The sequence below is a fragment of the Echiichthys vipera genome (genome assembly GCF_963691815.1).
Source record: "Echiichthys vipera genome assembly, chromosome: 5".
Lineage (NCBI taxonomy): Eukaryota > Metazoa > Chordata > Actinopteri > Perciformes > Trachinidae > Echiichthys > Echiichthys vipera.
In genome coordinates, this window is record NC_139830.1 from 5005429 (window position 1) to 5023663 (window position 18235).

Here is an 18235-nt window from a genome sequence, read left to right on the forward strand (position 1 = left end):
TTAGAGCCAAAAAAAGGTCTAAAAAAAGTTGCACAAATAGCTAAATGACTAAAACAGTAAATGGTAAATGGAGAGTTGAGGTTCTGTAGATGTGTAAACAGTGTTTGACAAACAGTTTCAATCTAAGGGAATTCATTATTGACGGCAGTTAAAGCTTTAATGCTGGAGTTTAATGATAAGAATTTATTTATGATGCTGGGCTAAAGATCAAAGGAACGATTGTGAATGTACCAAACAGCCACGTGAAGACCGTGTGTGTGTGTGTGCGTGCGTGTGTGTGTGTGTGTGTGCGTGTGTGTGTGTGATTGTGTTTGTGTGTGTGTGTTTGTGTGTGGTTTCTAATCATAAATGCACTTTATCTGGCAGATAATGCAGCTGGGGACGTCATTATGTAACGGAGAAAGACAGAGTCCGCTGGGACTGAGCCGAGTCGCACAAACACTGCGCATCATCTATTTTCCAATGAATACATTAGCAGGAGAAGAATATTTGTATCAGCACTCATGTTTGGTTTGATTGCTTGTCCAAAATTTCTCCATCACTAACTGAGATGCACTAAGAGGCAACGTGAGGGTGTTTTGCTTGTTACTCAACAGGTACCATGCGTCACACTGACAATGGGACATTTATCAGAGCTCATTTGATCCCCTAATGTTCCCAGGGAGTTCACTGATTAGCCTTGCAACTGCGGAAGAGACACTGATGATGATGGTAATTTGTAAATATGCACAATAGGTTGAAAAACCATGAATGAGCTCGAGATGATGTATTTTTTCTCACCACTGTTAATGAGAACTACCAACAGTGAACATTCAATGAAATGCATTTACTCCAAAGGTTTTGGCGGATTAAGTTTTGTAAAATGACTTATTTTATTGGGATGTGATGTGTCGTTTTATACTTTTAATTCATCTCATCTCATCTCATCTTCATCCTCTTATCCGGGGTCGGGTCGTGGGGGCAGCAGCTTTAGCAGGGGACCCCAAACTTCCCTTTCCCGGGCCACATTAACCAGCTCTAACTGTTTAATTATGTTTAAAGAATGTGTTTTATCTCTGTCCTGTTTGTTTGCTTTAAGAATTTTTATTATCATTATTATTACTATCTCCTTTTTAAATGATGATAATAATACATTCTTGTATGATTGTATAATGTCTTGTTTTAATGTTTAATGTTTATGTTTAATTATTTTATCCTATATGCTTTGTTTTAATTTCTTGAAGCACATTGAGTTCACGCTTGTTGTATGAAATGTGCTTTATAAATTAATTTGACTTGACTTGACTTATTGTATTGGGATGTGATGTGTTATTTTATACTTTTAATTCATCTCATCTCATCTCATCTTCAGCCTCTTATCCGGGGTCGGGTCGCGTTGGCAGCAGCTTTAGCAGGGGACCCCAAACTTCCCTTTCCCGGGCCACATTAACCAGCTCTAACTGGGGGATCCTGAGGCGTTCCAAGGCCAGTGTGGAGATCTAATCTCTCCACCTGGTCCTGGGTCTTCCCCGAGGCCTCCTCCCAGCTGGACGTGCCTGGAACACCTCCCTTACCAGATGATCCCGAACCACCTCAACTGGCTCCTTTCAACGCAAAGGAGCAGCGGCTCTACTCCGAGTTCCTCACGGATGCTGAACTTCTCCCCCTCTCTCTAAGGGAGACTCCAGCCCCCCTCCTGAGAAAACCCATTTCGGCCGCTTGTACACGCGACCTGGTTCTTTGGGTCCTGACCCAGCTTTCATGACCACAGGTGAGGGTAGGAACGAAGATTGACCGGTAGATCGAGAGCTTTGCCTTCCTCAGCTCTCTTTTCGTCACATTTCGTTTTATCACATGCGTATATTCTCACGCTTGCGGTTCAGAAATACTTTACTTTGATCCTCTAATGTAAACTGCGTTACATTACTGTTGCTTCCATTCTAGAAAAGAAATATAGATTTAAAAAATCAAAAGAACAATAGATGAATGATCTAGTGTGTAAAAAAAAAAGTACATTACACTGCAATACATAAGAATATAAAGAAACAACATGTATATTGTACTACAATGACTAGCAAGTATATAGTAAAACATATTTAAGTAGTACATAGTGCTGTCAAATGTCCCCTGTTGAGATTATTCTTCCTGATGCATTCAGGTGTAAACTAAATTTGCCTGTTTTCGACAGTTCTATATGAAGCTGCAATGATTCTTTTCATTATTTTCTGGGTTAAACTATTAATTGATGGGTCTGTTTAGTGCATATTGTTGGTTGTTGAAGCAGCTTAGAGATGCATTACTGCCCCCAAGTGGACTGAAGTGGCTTCACTCTTAAATTTATGGAACATGCTACAAATAAAGAGTTTAGAAAAAACAAATTTTACTGTATTTATCATTCAATGTTGTGGGGAAACTTTTACTTCACATGTATAAACAATAATATCAATAATTCCCCTTTGCTTAATAAAGTATTACAGTAACCATAAGGATTAAACCATTATTTTACACTCTGTCTACACACTGGGGCCTCCTGCTACTCATCAGTCAGATGGAGGTCGCTCAGTTGGACCCTGTACTGTATAAAAAACATTTTTTAAACCATAAATGTGACGGGTTTAATTCTATTAATGGTGGGATACGGCGCTGCTGCTTTGGTGATTGGTCCACATTTAAATATTCTGTGGGATTTCAGCTTCCTGTTGTGCAAGACGCAACGGGGAAATTCAATTTTCACTCTATTATTAATTGTCATGTTACACACACACAGGCCTAAAATACACACACATGCACAGACAGGACCTTTATACATGCAATTAATGGAGAGATGTTAGAGTGAGGGGGCTGCCAGTGACAAGCGCCCCGACCAGTTGGGGGTTTGGTGCCTTGCTCAACAGCACCTCGGCAGTGCCAAGGAGATGAACTAGCACCTCTCCAGCCACCAGTCCACGCTCCATTCATGGTCCACGCAGGGACTCGACCAGCGACCCTCCGGTTCCCAGCCAAGTCACCAAAGTCACATACGTACAACCACTTGTCCCTTTCGGGGTCACAGGGGGCCGCAGATCTTAATAAATGAAACATGATCTCTAAATTATGGTTTATTTTTACTGTTTCACATATCACTGTGGTTAAACTACAGTAATGTGTATTAATACGTATTCTTTTTACATTATTTTGGATTAACTTTACATATTTAAACATGATATCTAATCGCAAACATGTAATTTAAAGTATAAAATCATTTTAATATGTATTAATACATATTCTTTTTACATTATTTTGGTTTTACTTTACATTTTTAAACATGATATCTAATCGCAGAAGTGTAATTTAAAGTATGAAATCATTTTAATGTGTATTAACACTATTTTTAGATACTTTTAATGATAAACCATTATTTTACACTCTTTGCCATCATTTTTTGATCTTAATAAATGAAAAATGATCTTTAAATTATGGTTTGTTTTTACTGTTTCACATATCACTGTGGTTAAACTACAGTAATGTGTAATAATACGTATTCTTTTTACATTATTTTGGATTTACTTTACATTTTTAAATATGATATCTAATCGCAAACGTGTAATTTAAAGTATGATACATCTTAATATATATTAATACGTATTCTTTTTACATTATTTTGATTTAACTTTACATTTTTAAACATGATATCTAATCGCAAACGTGTAATTTAAAGTATAAAATCATTTTAATATGTATTAATACGTATTCTTTTTACATTATTTTGGATTAACTTTACATATTTAAACATGATATCTAATCGCAAAAGTGTAATGTTAAGTATAAAATCATTTTAATATGTTTTAACACTATTTTTAGATACTTTTTATGATAAACCATTATTTTACACTCTTTGCCATCATTTTTTGATCGTAATAAATGAAAAATGATCTTTAAATTATGGTTTGTTTTTACTGTTTCACATATCACTGTGGTTAAACTACAGTAATGTGTATTAATACATATTTTTTTTACATTATTTTGGATAAACTTTACATATTTAAACATGATATCTAATCGCAGAAGTGTAAAGTATGACATCATTTTAATGTGTATTAACACTATTTTTAGATACTTTTTATGATAAACTATTATTTTACACTCTTAATTATCAGTTTTTGATCTTAATAAATGAAACATGATCTTTAAATTATGGTTTGTTTTTACTGTTTCACATATCACTGTGGTTAAACTACAGTAATGTGTAATAATACATATTCTTTTTACATTATTTTGGATTTACTTTACATTTTTAAATATGATATCTAATCGCAAACGTGTAATTTAAAGTATGAAATCATCTTAATATATATATTAATACGTATTTTTTTTACATTATTTTGGATAAACTTTGCATATTTAAACATGATATCTAATCGCAGTGTGATGTAAAGTTTGAAATCATTTTTAAATGTATTAACACTATTTTTAGATACTTTTAATGATAAACCATTATTTTACACTCTTTGCCATGTCTTATTCTGTTCAACCACAGATTATTGAAGTTATTTAAGTGTAAAGAATCAGGGATTAAATTAATGGTGTTTGGTTGTATTTGAATGTGACTGTTTGTGGGGGTGTCATTGGTGTGTGTAGGCCCCTCCCTCCCTCTCTCCTCCTCCTCCTCCTCCTCCTCCTCCTCCTCCTCCTCCTTGTTGTTGTCAGTGTTTTACTTTCACTTTCTCTTTAGTGTGACGCAGTTTTCTTTTCTCCATGTTAAACTTTTTGGTAAGTGACTTCTTTCAGCTGACCTCTGATCTGTTAGTTTCACCAAACTGTAAAAGTCTGTTTGTGTTGAAGACTTTAGCTCTGTGCTAACAGTTAGCTCAGGTTCAGGTTCACCTGCTTCTCCAACAACAGATAGCTAACCAATGCAAACTATGCTAACCATGAATACTATGCTAACCCTGCTAATTATGCTAACCATGCAGGGGTAGAAGGTCTTCTACTTAAGTAAAAGTAGCAATGCCACAGTGTAGAAATACTCTGTTTTAGGTAAAAGTCCTGCGTTCAAAATGTTACTTAAGTAACACTAGCAAGTATATAGTAAAAAAGAAATAAGAAATATGTAAAAAACAAATATGTACATTGTATTACATTATTAATGTTCATTCTGTACTGCAGTAAAAGTACCAAAACCACACAGTACACTTGAAAATGTTGTTAGAAAATGTACTTAAAGTATCAAATTAAATAATACGTGATTATTCTTCCTGATGCATTCAGGTGTAATCTACATTTGACTGTTTTCGACAGTTCTATATGAAGCTGCAATGATTCTTTTCATTATTGATCAACCTGCTGATTATTTTCTGGGTTAAACCATTAATTGATGGGTCTGTTTAGTGCATAATGTTGGTTGGTGAAGCAGCTTAGAGATGCATTACTGCCCCCAAGTGGACTGAAGTGGCACTCTTAAGTTTATGGAACATGCTACAAATAAAGAGTTTAGAAAATCAACCAGGGAATATGAGTCAATTGTGTTTGGCTGAACATATTTCAATGTAAGTGTCTGTAATTGTATAACATTTCTGATGTTTATCCCCCTCCCTCCTCCCTCTGGTAACCCCACGTTGTTGTTGTCAGTATTTTACTTTCACTTTCTCCTTTGTGAGAAATTATGCCAACCATGCAAACTATGCAGTGGTAAAAGAACATTTACTTAAGTAAAAGAAGTAACGCCACAATGTAGAAATACTTTGTTTTAAGTAAAGTCCTGCGTTCAAAATGTTACTTAAGTTCAATTCAATTTTATTTTTAGGGCCAAATCATAACAAAAGTTATCTCAGGACACTTTACAGAGTAGGTAAATACCACACTCTATGACTTATTTATGATTTACATAGACCCAACAATTCCCCCGTAGAGTACGGCGGCAACGTACTTAAGTAAAAGTACAAAAGTAATAGCATCAAAATATATTCATAGTGAAAAAAGTAAAAGTCCTCACTATTATTGGCCCATTTCAGAATATAATAATATCAGATTGTAATGATTGATTAATGCAAATATCACTTTAATGGTGCAGCTGATAATGGGCAATTGTTTTACTTTATATGCTGCTGTGTGGTGTAATCTATAACAGCATATGGTTTATGGGGAAATTATGCAAAGCTATTGTATGAGATCACTTATATCCATTTATGCATCGCTTTATGTGCTGCTTTTTTAGGTCGTTTCCACCGACCGTGTGATTTATTGGACTTAATGAAACCATCCACCTGCCTAAATCCAGTTTTGAGTTGAGCTTCGGTCGTGTTACACAGTTTGCACATTGATCGGATCCGTACTCGAGTGTGACTCTGCATTTCCTCATAAAACCTTTTATAGAATAACCCACAAAGACAGATCTACACCCGCACAATCTATTATTTCATTACGACTGCAACACCGCCCCCGCTGCTCCGATTCTCCGGCCAAACTCACGCTCCATCATCCCCTCACTCGTGAACATGATCCCAAGGTACTTGAACTCATTGACTTGGGGTAAGGACTCATTCCCTACCTGGAGTAAGCAATCCACCGGTTTCCTGCCAGGAAGGTATATGCTTATCTTTTAATGTGAATTTCAGAATTTTTTTATGCATTTTGTTCTTTTATGCATTTTGTTCAGAGGTGGACTCTGCTATGAATCAGTGTGAGGACGGAGAAGAGGGAGTCCCTCCCTCTAAAACCACTCTGAGTGGGGGACAGGATGGACAGACCAAAGCTCAGCGGTGAGATAACCATGGACTCTTCTTGAAATAACTCCACCATCATGATTCACACTCACCGTCCCATCAGCCACTGAAATACTGATGTACATACATGTCCACAACCTGATCTACTAAGACAAAACTATTCATTTGTGTTTGTATTAGGGTTCAAAAGAAGAGAGCTGGACCTGGACCCAGCTGTGTGTCTATGAAGAGTGACTGGTCGAAGGATGACCTACTTGACTTTAAAACTGGACACGCCGTTGATGGAAGGTAAGAATTTAGACCTGTATTTGTTGTCATATGACACTCTCGGACGATGTGGGCGATGCCAGATCATTACTAATCATTGGGATTTTGGAAGGATATCAAATCAGTCCGCACCGTGCCCCGGGCTTTAGGGTACTTGCCCCCCCCTCCCTCTCCCCCCGCTGGCCAGCCCGTTTGTACTCACACTACCTGGGCCTCGCGCAAATGCTTCTTGCCTGTCCATACGTCATCACTCCGTAACACGTCACACGCATTGATGACGTCATCACGATGCGTCGTATTGTTTACAAATCTTTCCGTAGACCTCAGAGTTTTTGTGCGTCTTGACGACTGTTTTTGAATATTTTCATCGACCAAATCTGCAGTAAACACTCACACTTTTTTTTTTTTGTCAAACAGGCGCACATAAAATGACGTCAGAACCGCCGTAAGCCTCGTGCTCGTACACGTGTGCACGATCGTGCTCGTACATGTGCAAACACGCTCTACAAAAGCCCACCTCTCTCAAACGGGCCGTGGAGGACCAGCTTGCCGCAGCTAGACGCAGCTAGGCGCGGAGCGGTTGCACTCACACTGATCAAACGAACTAGGCTTTACCTGTAAAACCTGTTTTGGCACGGTACGAAAGGACAGTATGAGTGCGCCCTAAAAAACTGAGGGCGCTATAGAGCTGCCAAAGCAACGAAAAATATTTAGAAAAGGTCATTCATACCGAATGCAATTACAATATTAAATTCATAAACGCAATCTGGGACATTTTAGAGCTATGTACATCACCTTTTTACTCTTTCTTTGTGTATTGAATGACATGTTATTTATTTAATGCGTGTTATTGTTTAATTTTATGTGGTTTCATGTGGTGCAGCCAAAGACAAAATCTCCACATTGTGGACAATAGAGGGAAGATTCAATTATAATGAATGAGTCTGGTGTTTTTTCCTTTTGATACAAGCTTTTCATTAGTCAGTTTGTTTCTATCAGGATGCAGCAGCAGACACCTGGACCCAGCTGTGTGTCTATGAAGAGTGACTGGTCGAAGGATGACCTGATTGACTTTAAAGCTGGACAAACTGTTGATGGAAGGTAAGAATTTAGACCTGTATTTTTTGTCATATGACACTCTCAGACGACGTGGGCGATGCCAGATCATTACTAATCTTTGGGCTTTTGGAAGAATAGCAAATCATTCCTGATCCAAAAGTCCAAATAAGGTCACAAGTCACTGGTGTTGAAGTTTCAAGTCGGGTTGTAAAGTTGAGTCGGGTCTAGAGTCGTCAGTCTCTGGACGATTAAAATGTATGTCATGTGAATCTAAAACTCTGCTTCTGCTTCAGAGTGCAACACTAAGAAGACTGTTCACATGTCCACAACATGATCTACTCAAAGACGTCTATAGTATTGATCCTGACACTAGTATCAATGTTCAAAATAAGACTTTGTATTAGTGATATCAAAATAAAGAAGAACTGGAAGAAGACATACTCTATAAATATTTGAGGGGAAAGTCAATAATAATGATAAACAGAGCAATAATGAATGAGTCTTGTATTTTTTCCTTTTAAAACATTTTTTTCATTAGTCCGTTTGTTTCTATCAGGATGCAGCAGCAGACACCTGGACCTGGACCCAGCTGTGTGTCCATGAAGAGTGACTGGTCGAAGGATGAATTGATTGACTTTAAAGCTGGACAAGCCGTTGATGGAAGGTAAGAATTTAAAAACACTTTTTTTTTAAAAGTCAAATGGTATTTAAGACATAACTCAGGTACAAAGTACAAAGCTGTCAGACTCAAGACTTAAGAATTATTCATATAAATATTGTGACTTTTGCCCCAAAATCATCGAAGTTTGTTTGTGTTAATATTCAAATATGTTTGAATATTTATTAATAATATTTTGACCATTAGATATCTTCAGTAAGACCTATATTGGTATCAAAATGAAGTTGTTTGTTATTCTGTCCATCAGAGGTTAGTGAATCAATGTCAATAGGCAGGCAATGATGTTTTCAGAAGAAAAACAATAAGGCCTTTGAGCACTGAGCGTGACAGTCACTCTTTTCGGTCTTTGGTCACCCACTCCCGCCACACATTGTATATCTTTCGTGCAAAAACAATGTATAATATGCTACAGCTCCCAAGATGTCACTGGCCACGGCGCAGCAGCCCCCCTCTCTTTGGTCTCACTAAGGAACCGGCAGGAATCAAGAGCTGCCACTTACTAGCGGCCAGCCAATAATAAAAAAAAGGAACCGGGTTACACAACAGCTTATCAGAAAATAGCACTATTGTATTTGGGTAAATGCAACAACCAATGAAAAAAAGCATAGTTAGCCTGGTATTACTCACGTGATCTTGGAGGTCCAAGCATCACTTTGAGCAGAGTAAGTCATCTCCTGTTACATTACAACAAATTCACAACTTGACTGTTGTTGGAGAACGTTGCCCAGGTAATTAGCATCATTTTTTCAATGCTGAGTGAAACACCCCCATTCCTGTCCGTTCCTGACTGACGCTAACGTCCCCTACAGGAGCCCAGATGGCCAATAATAGCCTTGCTAATGAGCTCGCGATTCACAACTTCACCAGGCGTGAAAAAGCCTCGGAATCTGAATTGAAAACAACGTTTACAAGCAAACACATTTACAAACAAATATGTCCATAACAGGTTGGAATATAAAGGGCTGCCATTTTTTTAAATATTCAAATTATATTTGAATATCGAAGTCGAGTCAAAGCCCTTATAAATATACATAATACACCCACACCAAGAACCAGTACACAACTGCCCATCTCATCTTCGGGGATTTGTCACCCCAAAGGTGACACAGAAGTTGTGTGTGTTGTTTCTCTACTTGTCTTGAAACACATGCCCATCTGTCATGCCACCTTCTGAGCCACAGTTGCCCTCTCATTTTGTCTCCATATCCGAATTAATAATCTGTGTATCAGGGTGCAGCAGCAGACACCTGGACCCAGCTGTGTGTCTATGAAGAGTGACTGGTCTGTGTACAGATTTGAGTCAGTTAATGTCCTTAAACTGGATGTTTTCTTTACAGAGTTGAGCAGGAGAGCTCAGAGGTTCCCAGTGATCACTCTGCTCAGCAGCATCAAACACACCTGGGCTCAGCGTTTATGGTGTGTACACGCACAAACACACATTTCACTATTAACTTCATCAGCTACATATTAAATGATAATGGGGCCATTCAGGAACAGCCTGATGAGTCACATGTTGTGTTATACGAGTTTAAATTAAATGTTCAGTTGATCCTTTTGTTCCAGCTGCTGGAGGAGAACATTGTCACTTTTGTGAGGAACGAGCTGAAAAAGATGCAGAAGGTTCTCAGTCTAGGTTACCCAGAATGCTTAGAGAGTCAGAGGGAGGATGAGGAGGTGTTGGACAGTGAGGATGAAGAGCAGAGGATGAGCAGCAGAGAGGCGTTTCTGGAGATCACACTGTTCTTCCTGAGGAGAATGAAGCAGGAGAAGCTGGCCGACTGTCTGCAAAGTAGTAAGATGATTTTCATATCTTTAACGTGATGGAAAGGGGAAATGGAGGCAACATGGGAGAAGTTTAACTGTGCTGCACACACCTACATCAGATCAGAGGCTGTTTATCCACTGATGAGCTGAATAAAACTGTTGGAGGAGGAGAAACTATACAGCCAGTGTTGTATGTTTTGATTCTCTGATTTTCTGTAGATTCACTGGTTTCATTGGTTGTTTGTTCATCCAGGAAGTAATAATGGAGTGTGTCAACGTAAACTCAAGTCTAACCTGAAGAAGAAGTTCCAGTGTGTGTTTGAGGGCATTGCTAAAGCAGGGAACCCAACTCTTCTGACTCAGATGTACACAGAGCTCCATATCACAGAGGGAGGGACTGCAGAGGTCAATGATGAACATGAGATCAGACAGATTGAGACAGCATTCAGAAAACCTGACAGACCAGAAACAACAATCAGACAAGAAGACATCTTTAAACCCGCGCCTGGAAGAGATGGACCAATCAGAACAGTGATGACAAAGGGGGTGGCTGGCATTGGGAAAACAGTGTTAACACAGAAGTTCACTCTGGACTGGGCTGAAGACAAAGCCAACCAGGATATACACTTCACATTTCCCTTCACTTTCAGAGAGCTGAATGTGCTGAAAGAGAAAAAGTACAGCTTGGTGGAACTTGTTCATCACTTCTTTACTGAAACCAAAGAAGCAGGAATCTGCAGGTTTGAAGAGTTCCCGGTCGTGTTCATCTTTGACGGTCTGGATGAGTGTCGACTTCCTCTGGACTTCCACAACACTGAGGTCTTGACTGATATTACAGAGTCCACCTCAGTGGATGTTCTGCTGACAAACCTCATCAGAGGGAAACTGCTTCCCTCTGCCTGCCTCTGGATAACCACACGACCCGCAGCAGCCAGTCAGATCCCTGCTGAGTGTGTTGACATGGTGACAGAGGTCAAAGGGTTCACTGGCCCACAGAAGGAGCAGTACTTCAGGAAGAGATTCAGGGATGAGGAGCAGGCCGGCAGAATCATCTCTCACATCAAGACATCACGACCCCTCCACATCATGTGCCACATCCCAGTCTTCTGCTGGATCACTGCTACAGTTCTGGAGGATGTGTTGAAAACCAGAGAGGGAGGAGATCTGCCCAACACCCTGACTGAGATGTACATCCACTTCCTGGTGGTCCAGGCCAAAGTGAAGAATGTCAAGTATGATGGAGGAGCCGAGACAGACCCACACTGGAGTCCAGAGACCAGGAAGATGATTGAGTCTCTGGGAAAACTGGCTTATGAGCAGCTGCAGAAAGGAAACCTGATCTTCTACGAATCAGACCTGACAGAGTGTGGCATCGATATCAGAGCAGCCTCAGTGTACTCAGGAGTGTTTACACAGCTCTTTAAGGAAGAGAGAGGGCTGTACCAGGACAAAGTGTTCTGCTTCGTCCATCTAAGTGTTCAGGAGTTTCTGGCTGCTCTTCATGTCCATCTGACATTCACCAACTCTGGTGTCAACCTGCTGCCAGAGGAAAAATCAACCTCCTGGTGGCCTGAAATGTTTAGAGACAAATCCACACGTTTCTACCAGACTGCTATCGACCAAGCCTTACAGAGTCCAAACGGACACCTGGACTTGTTCCTCCGCTTCCTCCTCGGTCTTTCATTAGAGACCAACCAGAAACACCTACAAGGCTTGCTGACACAGACAGGAAGCAGCTTTCAGACAAAAAAGGAAACAGTCCAGCACATCAAGAAGAAGATCAGTGAAAGTCTGTCTGCAGAGAAAAGCATCAATTTGTTCCACTGTCTGAATGAAATGAATGATCGTTCTCTAGTGGAGGAGATCCAACAGTGGTTGAGTTCAGGAAGTCTCGCCACAGATCAACTCTCTCCTGCTCAGTGGTCAGCTCTGGTCTTCATCCTACTGTCCTCAGAAACAGATCTGCACGTGTTCGACCTGAAGAAATACTCTGCTTCAGAGGAAGCTCTTCTGAGGCTACTGCCAGTGGTCAAAGCCTCCACCAAAGCTCTGTACGTATCACATGAATATCCAGATTGTCTGTAGTTTTTGTTCTTTCAGAAATAACCATTGTTTGTAATTATTGTCTTGTGTATTACTGAATCCTCTTCAGACTGAGTAGCTGTAACCTGTCAAAGAGAAGCTGTGAAGCTCTGTCCTCAGTCCTCAGCTCCCAGTCCTCTAGTCTGAGAGAGGTGGACCTGAGTAACAACGACCTGCAGGATGTAGGTGTGGAGCTGGTGTCTGATGGACTAAAGAGTCCAAACTGCAGACTGGAGACTCTCAGGTTGGTGTTCAGCTGTTTAAAAATGATGACCCTCTGAGGTCTTATTTTCTACATATCCTACTCCTAGAAAATAGTTTGTTTCTGTTTGTGTGTCCCTGCATGTCTCAAGAGCCATTCACCCGATCTACTTCACAATTGACCGGTGTATTACTGGGGACCAAGGGATGTGCAGTGTCACGATGCAATTTGGACACACAACCCTTCCATATAAATACACTTTTAATAACACAGAAGCAACTGCTGTGCAGCAGTGTGAGTCTTTGGTTGGTCTTTTAGGAGTCGACTATGTCAGGATAGCAGCCAGTTACAGATGATGGTTATGTCAAAGCAACCAGCTGCCTACTTACTACTACATACTGAAATATCCCCTACATTTATTTTACCTCGTGTTTATGACCATGGATGCCGGATCTTCTTGTTTCACCCATGCTGCCTTGCACGCAATTCATTTTGCCCTGCTCGGCAGCTTGGACTCCATGGATCCGATTTTTGCCTCAGTGAGGGAACCAATCACAAAATGGGGAAAGAAAGCAAGATGATGACGACGTCTATGTTATAATTGATATGATGGGCTATGAGCTACATACAGATGCATTTGATAGTCATTCGTAGCGCCCAATAAACTTCTCTGGGCAATTGTAAACCACGACTCAAATACGAGAAAATGAATAGGTGGTTCCCAGGTTCGCGTTAGCCAGGCTAGGATATACTAACATTACAACTGAACATCACTTTGTCTGGAGTCAGCAAGCACGAGCTTACTTCCTGCAGGTGCAACGGCTCCGTTCGCAGAAATCCAGAACAAAGCAGTGAATCCAACAAATAGAATTATTCAGTATTTAGAAATGCACCTGTAGCAAGTATCTCACTATCTTTGGTCCTCATTTATATTTTATGATGCTGCAAATTAAAACCACTATTTAAAAAAATCATAAAAGTCAAGGTAGAACAGGAGTACAGAGAGTCATTTCTATGTAGATGATACACTCATCGCGAATCTTTGGCCTGAACTTGAATTTCGTAAGAGTCAGCATTCGTCAGGCTATCTAAATATAGGAAATGATATGCAGGATAAATTAATAAAAAATAATATAATGAATAAGGCCTAGTTAGTCGCGAGTGGATGTTGAATATCGACGCTTCTGTCTGCTTCAGCATCACAACTGTCAACGAGTAGAACAACAAAGAAGAAGTGCCGTTTCACTGATTGTGTAGCATTGGCGAGGTTACAGAGCAGATGTCATTACACACCTAATGCTAATTTTTAACAGAACAATGTGCTTGTGTGTTTAGTCTGTCAGGCTGTCTGGTCACAGAGGAAGGCTGTGCTTCTCTGGCCTCGGCTCTGAGCTCCAACCCCTGCAATCTGAGAGAGCTGGACCTGAGCTACAATCACCCAGGAGACGCAGGAGTGACGCTTCTGTCTGCTGGACTGAAGGAGCCACACTGGAGACTGGACACTCTCAGGTAGGGACAGACAGAAGAGAGTCTCTAAATGATGAACTCTGGTTCATCTTTCATTATATGATGAGTGAACTTGTATGAAGCGGATTGTGACTTTGTGTCTTCCTGCAGGATGGACCCTGGTGGGCCGCAGTGGCTGAGACCCGGTCTAAGGAAGTGTGAGTGTGTTCGAAGTTTGAATCTCAACTGCACGTTACACTATTTTACACTATTTTCTTGACTTCAGTACAAATATGAATTCTCCTGAGTTTCAACCAGGATTCATGACATTTCACACATAAACTGATATTTATATAAACTGAACCTGAGTACGCCACACTGACTTCTGACCAGCGTACACCCTGGTCAATGAAGACGCACTGATTTTTGGACTTTTTCTGAGATTCGATGTTCAAAAGTTGGATCTTTGTGCTGAATGTGAGCTCTTTGGTGGAGCTAATAACAGGTTAATAAAGCAGATGGTTCAGAGCTGCTTTATGCTGCAGTGAAAGATAATGGTCAAGTTTTATTAATTATACTTTTTTTAAATACACGTTTATTGATTTGGATCATCAGCTGTCATCATTGGGTCCACATGAGGAAATAAAACGGAACATTGCGGACACCTCATTGAGTAACTGATCATGTTTAACTGTTGAATTTCATATAAAGATCCCTATAAATCCCTATGAAATGTCACTTTAAATCATCTAATTTCAGTAATTGTCGGTAAAATTGTGAATAAATCAACCGATGATAACCTGCAGCTGTATTGTGTCCTTTTCTCTCCGTCAGATGTCTGTGAACTGGAACTGGACGCAACGACAGTAAACAGAAACCTCAAGCTGTCTGACAACAACAGGAGTGTGACATGTGTGGAGGAGGTTCAGCCATACCCTGATGATCCAGACAGATTTGACTGCTGGTCTGAGATAATGTGTAAATCTGCTCTCACTGGTCGCTCTTACTGGGAGGTCGAGTGGAGAGGAAGAGTTTTTATATCAGTGAATTACAGAGGGGTCAAAACAAAGGCATGCGGTCATGGCTGTGAGGCTGAAAGGAATGATCAGACCTGGAGACTGAGTTGCTCTAATGAAAGAGGTTACTCTGTCAGTCCCTATAACAGAGAAACGTCCATCACCACCACCTCCTCCTCCTCCTCCTCCTCCTCCTCCTCCTCCTCCCCACCATCATCCAGAGTAGCAGTGTATGTGGACTTCCCTGCTGGCGCTCTGTCCTTCTACAGAGTCTCCTCTGACACACTGATCCACCTCCACACCTTCAACACCACCTTCACTGAAGCTCTTTATCCGGGGTTTATGCTCTGGCCTGGTTCTTCAGTGTCTCTGTGTCCTCTGCAGGTCTGAGTGTCTCTCCTGTGGACAGACACAATGAAGATCAGCTGTTGAAATCATAGTTTAGTCTGTTCACACACTCTGCACTGTGGTAAATGGACTTGTACTTATAAAGCGCCTTTCTAGTCTTCTGACTACTCAAGGTGCTTTCACAGTGTTTGTCACATTCACCCGTTCACACAGACATTCACACTGATGGCAGTGGACATCTACAGACCATCAAATGTGATCCAACCATTCACACCACATTTACACACTCATGCGCAGCACGGGGAGCAATTCAGGGTTCAGTGTCTTGCCCAAGGACACTTCGACATGTGGACCGGGGGGAGATGGGGATCGAACCGCCAATCTCTCGAATCTATCGAGGATGACCCCATCCGCCACCAAGCCACAGTGAAAAAGAGCTGTCTCACACTCAACAAACAAATCTGGTTTCATCTATTTTGTTATCACATTTATGATAAAAACAACCTCATGAATGAACTAATCTTAATAACAATAGAGTGAAAAAATTGAATTTCCCCGTTGCGGGACTAATAAAGGAATTCGTCTTCTTCTTCTTCTTCTTCTTCTTCTTCTTCTTCTTCTTCTTCTTCTTCTTCTTCTTCTTCTTCTTCTTCTTCTTCTTCTTCTTCTTCTTCTTCTTCTTCTTCTTCTTCTTCTTCTTCTTCTTCTTCTTCTTCTTCTTCTTCTTCTTCTTCTTCTTCTTCTTCTTCTTCTTCTTCTTCTTCTTCTTCTTCTTCTTCTTCTTCTTCTTCTTCTTCTTCTTCTTCTTCTCTTAAAAGCATGTGTATTTTAGCTTGTTGATCGCACTAAACAATTAAATAAAGCAAAGCCACAATAATACACAGTTCAAAAATAGGAGGAATAAGGAAAACAATATTTGACCAATATAGAAAAGTGGACTTAAATAAAAGCATTGTAGGGTACTGTACATTTATTCTTGTACAGTACGATGTTGCATTGTTGTACGACTGCATTATACAAATTACATTTTCTACCCAGACCCACACATTTGGTTAATATTCAGTGTATCTTGTCAAAATGGTTTTTATGGCTCAGTCTGAACATGTTGAACAGACGGACGAAACAAAAAACTCTCCCGCTTCAGAGCGCCGCCATGTTGGATCGCATAGAACGCTGACTGAATTCTGATTGGTCGAGAGGACGTATCGCATTTAGGCTAAAAATAGGTTTGGCGCTGGTCGCGGTTTGGAAAGGAACTGCATCTTGAGACCATTTTAAACAAGGAAATATAGCGATTTGGCAGAAACACTGATGAAGCAGTGAAAAGGTTCTGTATGCAGCAAAGTGGCTCAAACTCATTATTTTAAATTTGGCGTTTATCTCGTTTTGGAAAAGAGCTCTTCATATATATAGATATATATTTTATGCTTCTGTAATTACATGATATTGTAAAGTAGGGGCGGGACGACATAAGTACTTTGCTTCTACCTGCTCCTCCTCGAACACATACTTTTTTGGTTTGTTTGATGAAATCAATCTGAATTAATAATCTGTTTGTGTTTTATCTTTGGGATTATTTCAGATTTTTCTTTTCTGTCACAGTAGGTGAAGTGTTTGAAATGAATAAAAACCAAATCAAACGTTTAACAGTTTAACTAGAAACACTTCATGATGAGTAACGTCTGAAAACAATGAACTCTTCTCAGTTCTTTTTGAATTACGATGTAATAGATTTAAAATTTGGAGACAAACAATATCTGTAAACAATCACCGTTTATTCTAACGTTTCTAAATGCTTTTAATAAAATCTGTACTCTTCATGTGATCACTTTCATGGTTCCTGTCATCAGTTGAACTCTCTGTACCTTAGTGTAAGACATGCAGCATCATCAGGTTCAGCCTGAGGTGAAGCTCCTCGCCTCGTCGTCGCTCATGGTTGGTCCAGTCCTGACAAAGGTGATATCTCAGGAATTAAGAAATTCCACCTGGAGGGACTTTCTTCAGATTTGGCACAAACATCCACTTGGACTCGAGGTGTCCTTCCTGAAGGCTGCGACATGACTGTAAGATACCAAACAAATATACATATAACTGCACTGTGCATCACATTTTAATAGGGAGGGAAACGGATTTCAGCATGAACTCACCTGATCCAAGGCCTTGATCATTCATTCATTCATTCATCTTCAACCACTTGTCCCTGTCGGGCCTGAGGACAAGGTACACCCTGGACAGGACGCCAGTCTATCACAGGACACATAGAGACGAACAGAGACAGACAACCATTCACACCTACGGGTGATTTAGAGTCATCAATGAACCGAACACCTGCACGTCTTTGGACTGTGGGAGGAAACCGGAGAACCCGGAGAAAACCCACGCAGACACGGGGACAACATGCAAACTCCACACAGAAGGGCCCCAGTCAGGATTCGAACTAGGAACCCTCTCGCTGTAAGGCGACAGTGCTAATCACCATCCCACCGTGCCGCCCCCCGGCCTTGATAATTCCATCTTAAATTGAAAAAGGGTTCTTGTCAATGAAAAAAAGATAATTCAACACAACTTGTCAACATAGGTTATACCATCACCTCTTTGGCCCGTGAAGAACTGCCATCAATATGCAGCCTTTTAGAGGACATCGGAGAAGCATCACTCTCCAGTGAGCGGGATGATGGTGACAAGGTGTCTG

General features: G+C 40.3%; 1 protein-coding gene across 2 annotated transcripts; it reads left to right on the forward strand.

Annotated features, from left to right (window-relative positions):
* Window positions 1-4691: 4691 nt before the first annotated feature.
* Window positions 4692-17273, forward strand: LOC310947255 (protein NLRC3-like). Of its 2 annotated transcripts, XM_083914025.1 has the most exons (12): window positions 4692-4728; window positions 6614-6716; window positions 6861-6968; window positions 7947-8048; window positions 8563-8670; window positions 10023-10101; window positions 10249-10477; window positions 10703-12500; window positions 12602-12775; window positions 14069-14242; window positions 14351-14397; window positions 15014-17273. In XM_083914025.1, the coding sequence occupies exons 2-12, from the start codon at window positions 6628-6630 to the stop codon at window positions 15583-15585; spliced, it is 3480 nt and encodes a 1159-aa protein (XP_083770151.1). In that variant the 5' UTR covers window positions 4692-4728; window positions 6614-6627; the 3' UTR covers window positions 15586-17273. The 2 variants fall into 2 exon arrangements, with proteins under 2 accessions (XP_083770151.1, XP_083770152.1); XM_083914026.1 differs by lacking the exon at window positions 8563-8670.
* Window positions 17274-18235: the final 962 nt, after the last annotated feature.

Excerpts from the sequence above, each read along its gene's own strand:
- LOC310947255 (XM_083914025.1), top strand. The coding sequence starts at position 6,628 with ATGAATCAGTGTGAGGACGGAGAAGAGGGAGTCCCTCCCTCTAAAACC. Across the intron at positions 10,478-10,702 it reads GGCCGACTGTCTGCAAAGTA|GAAGTAATAATGGAGTGTGT; the intron begins GTAAGATGATTT and ends TTGTTCATCCAG. Across the intron at positions 12,501-12,601 it reads AAAGCCTCCACCAAAGCTCT|ACTGAGTAGCTGTAACCTGT; the intron begins GTACGTATCACA and ends AATCCTCTTCAG.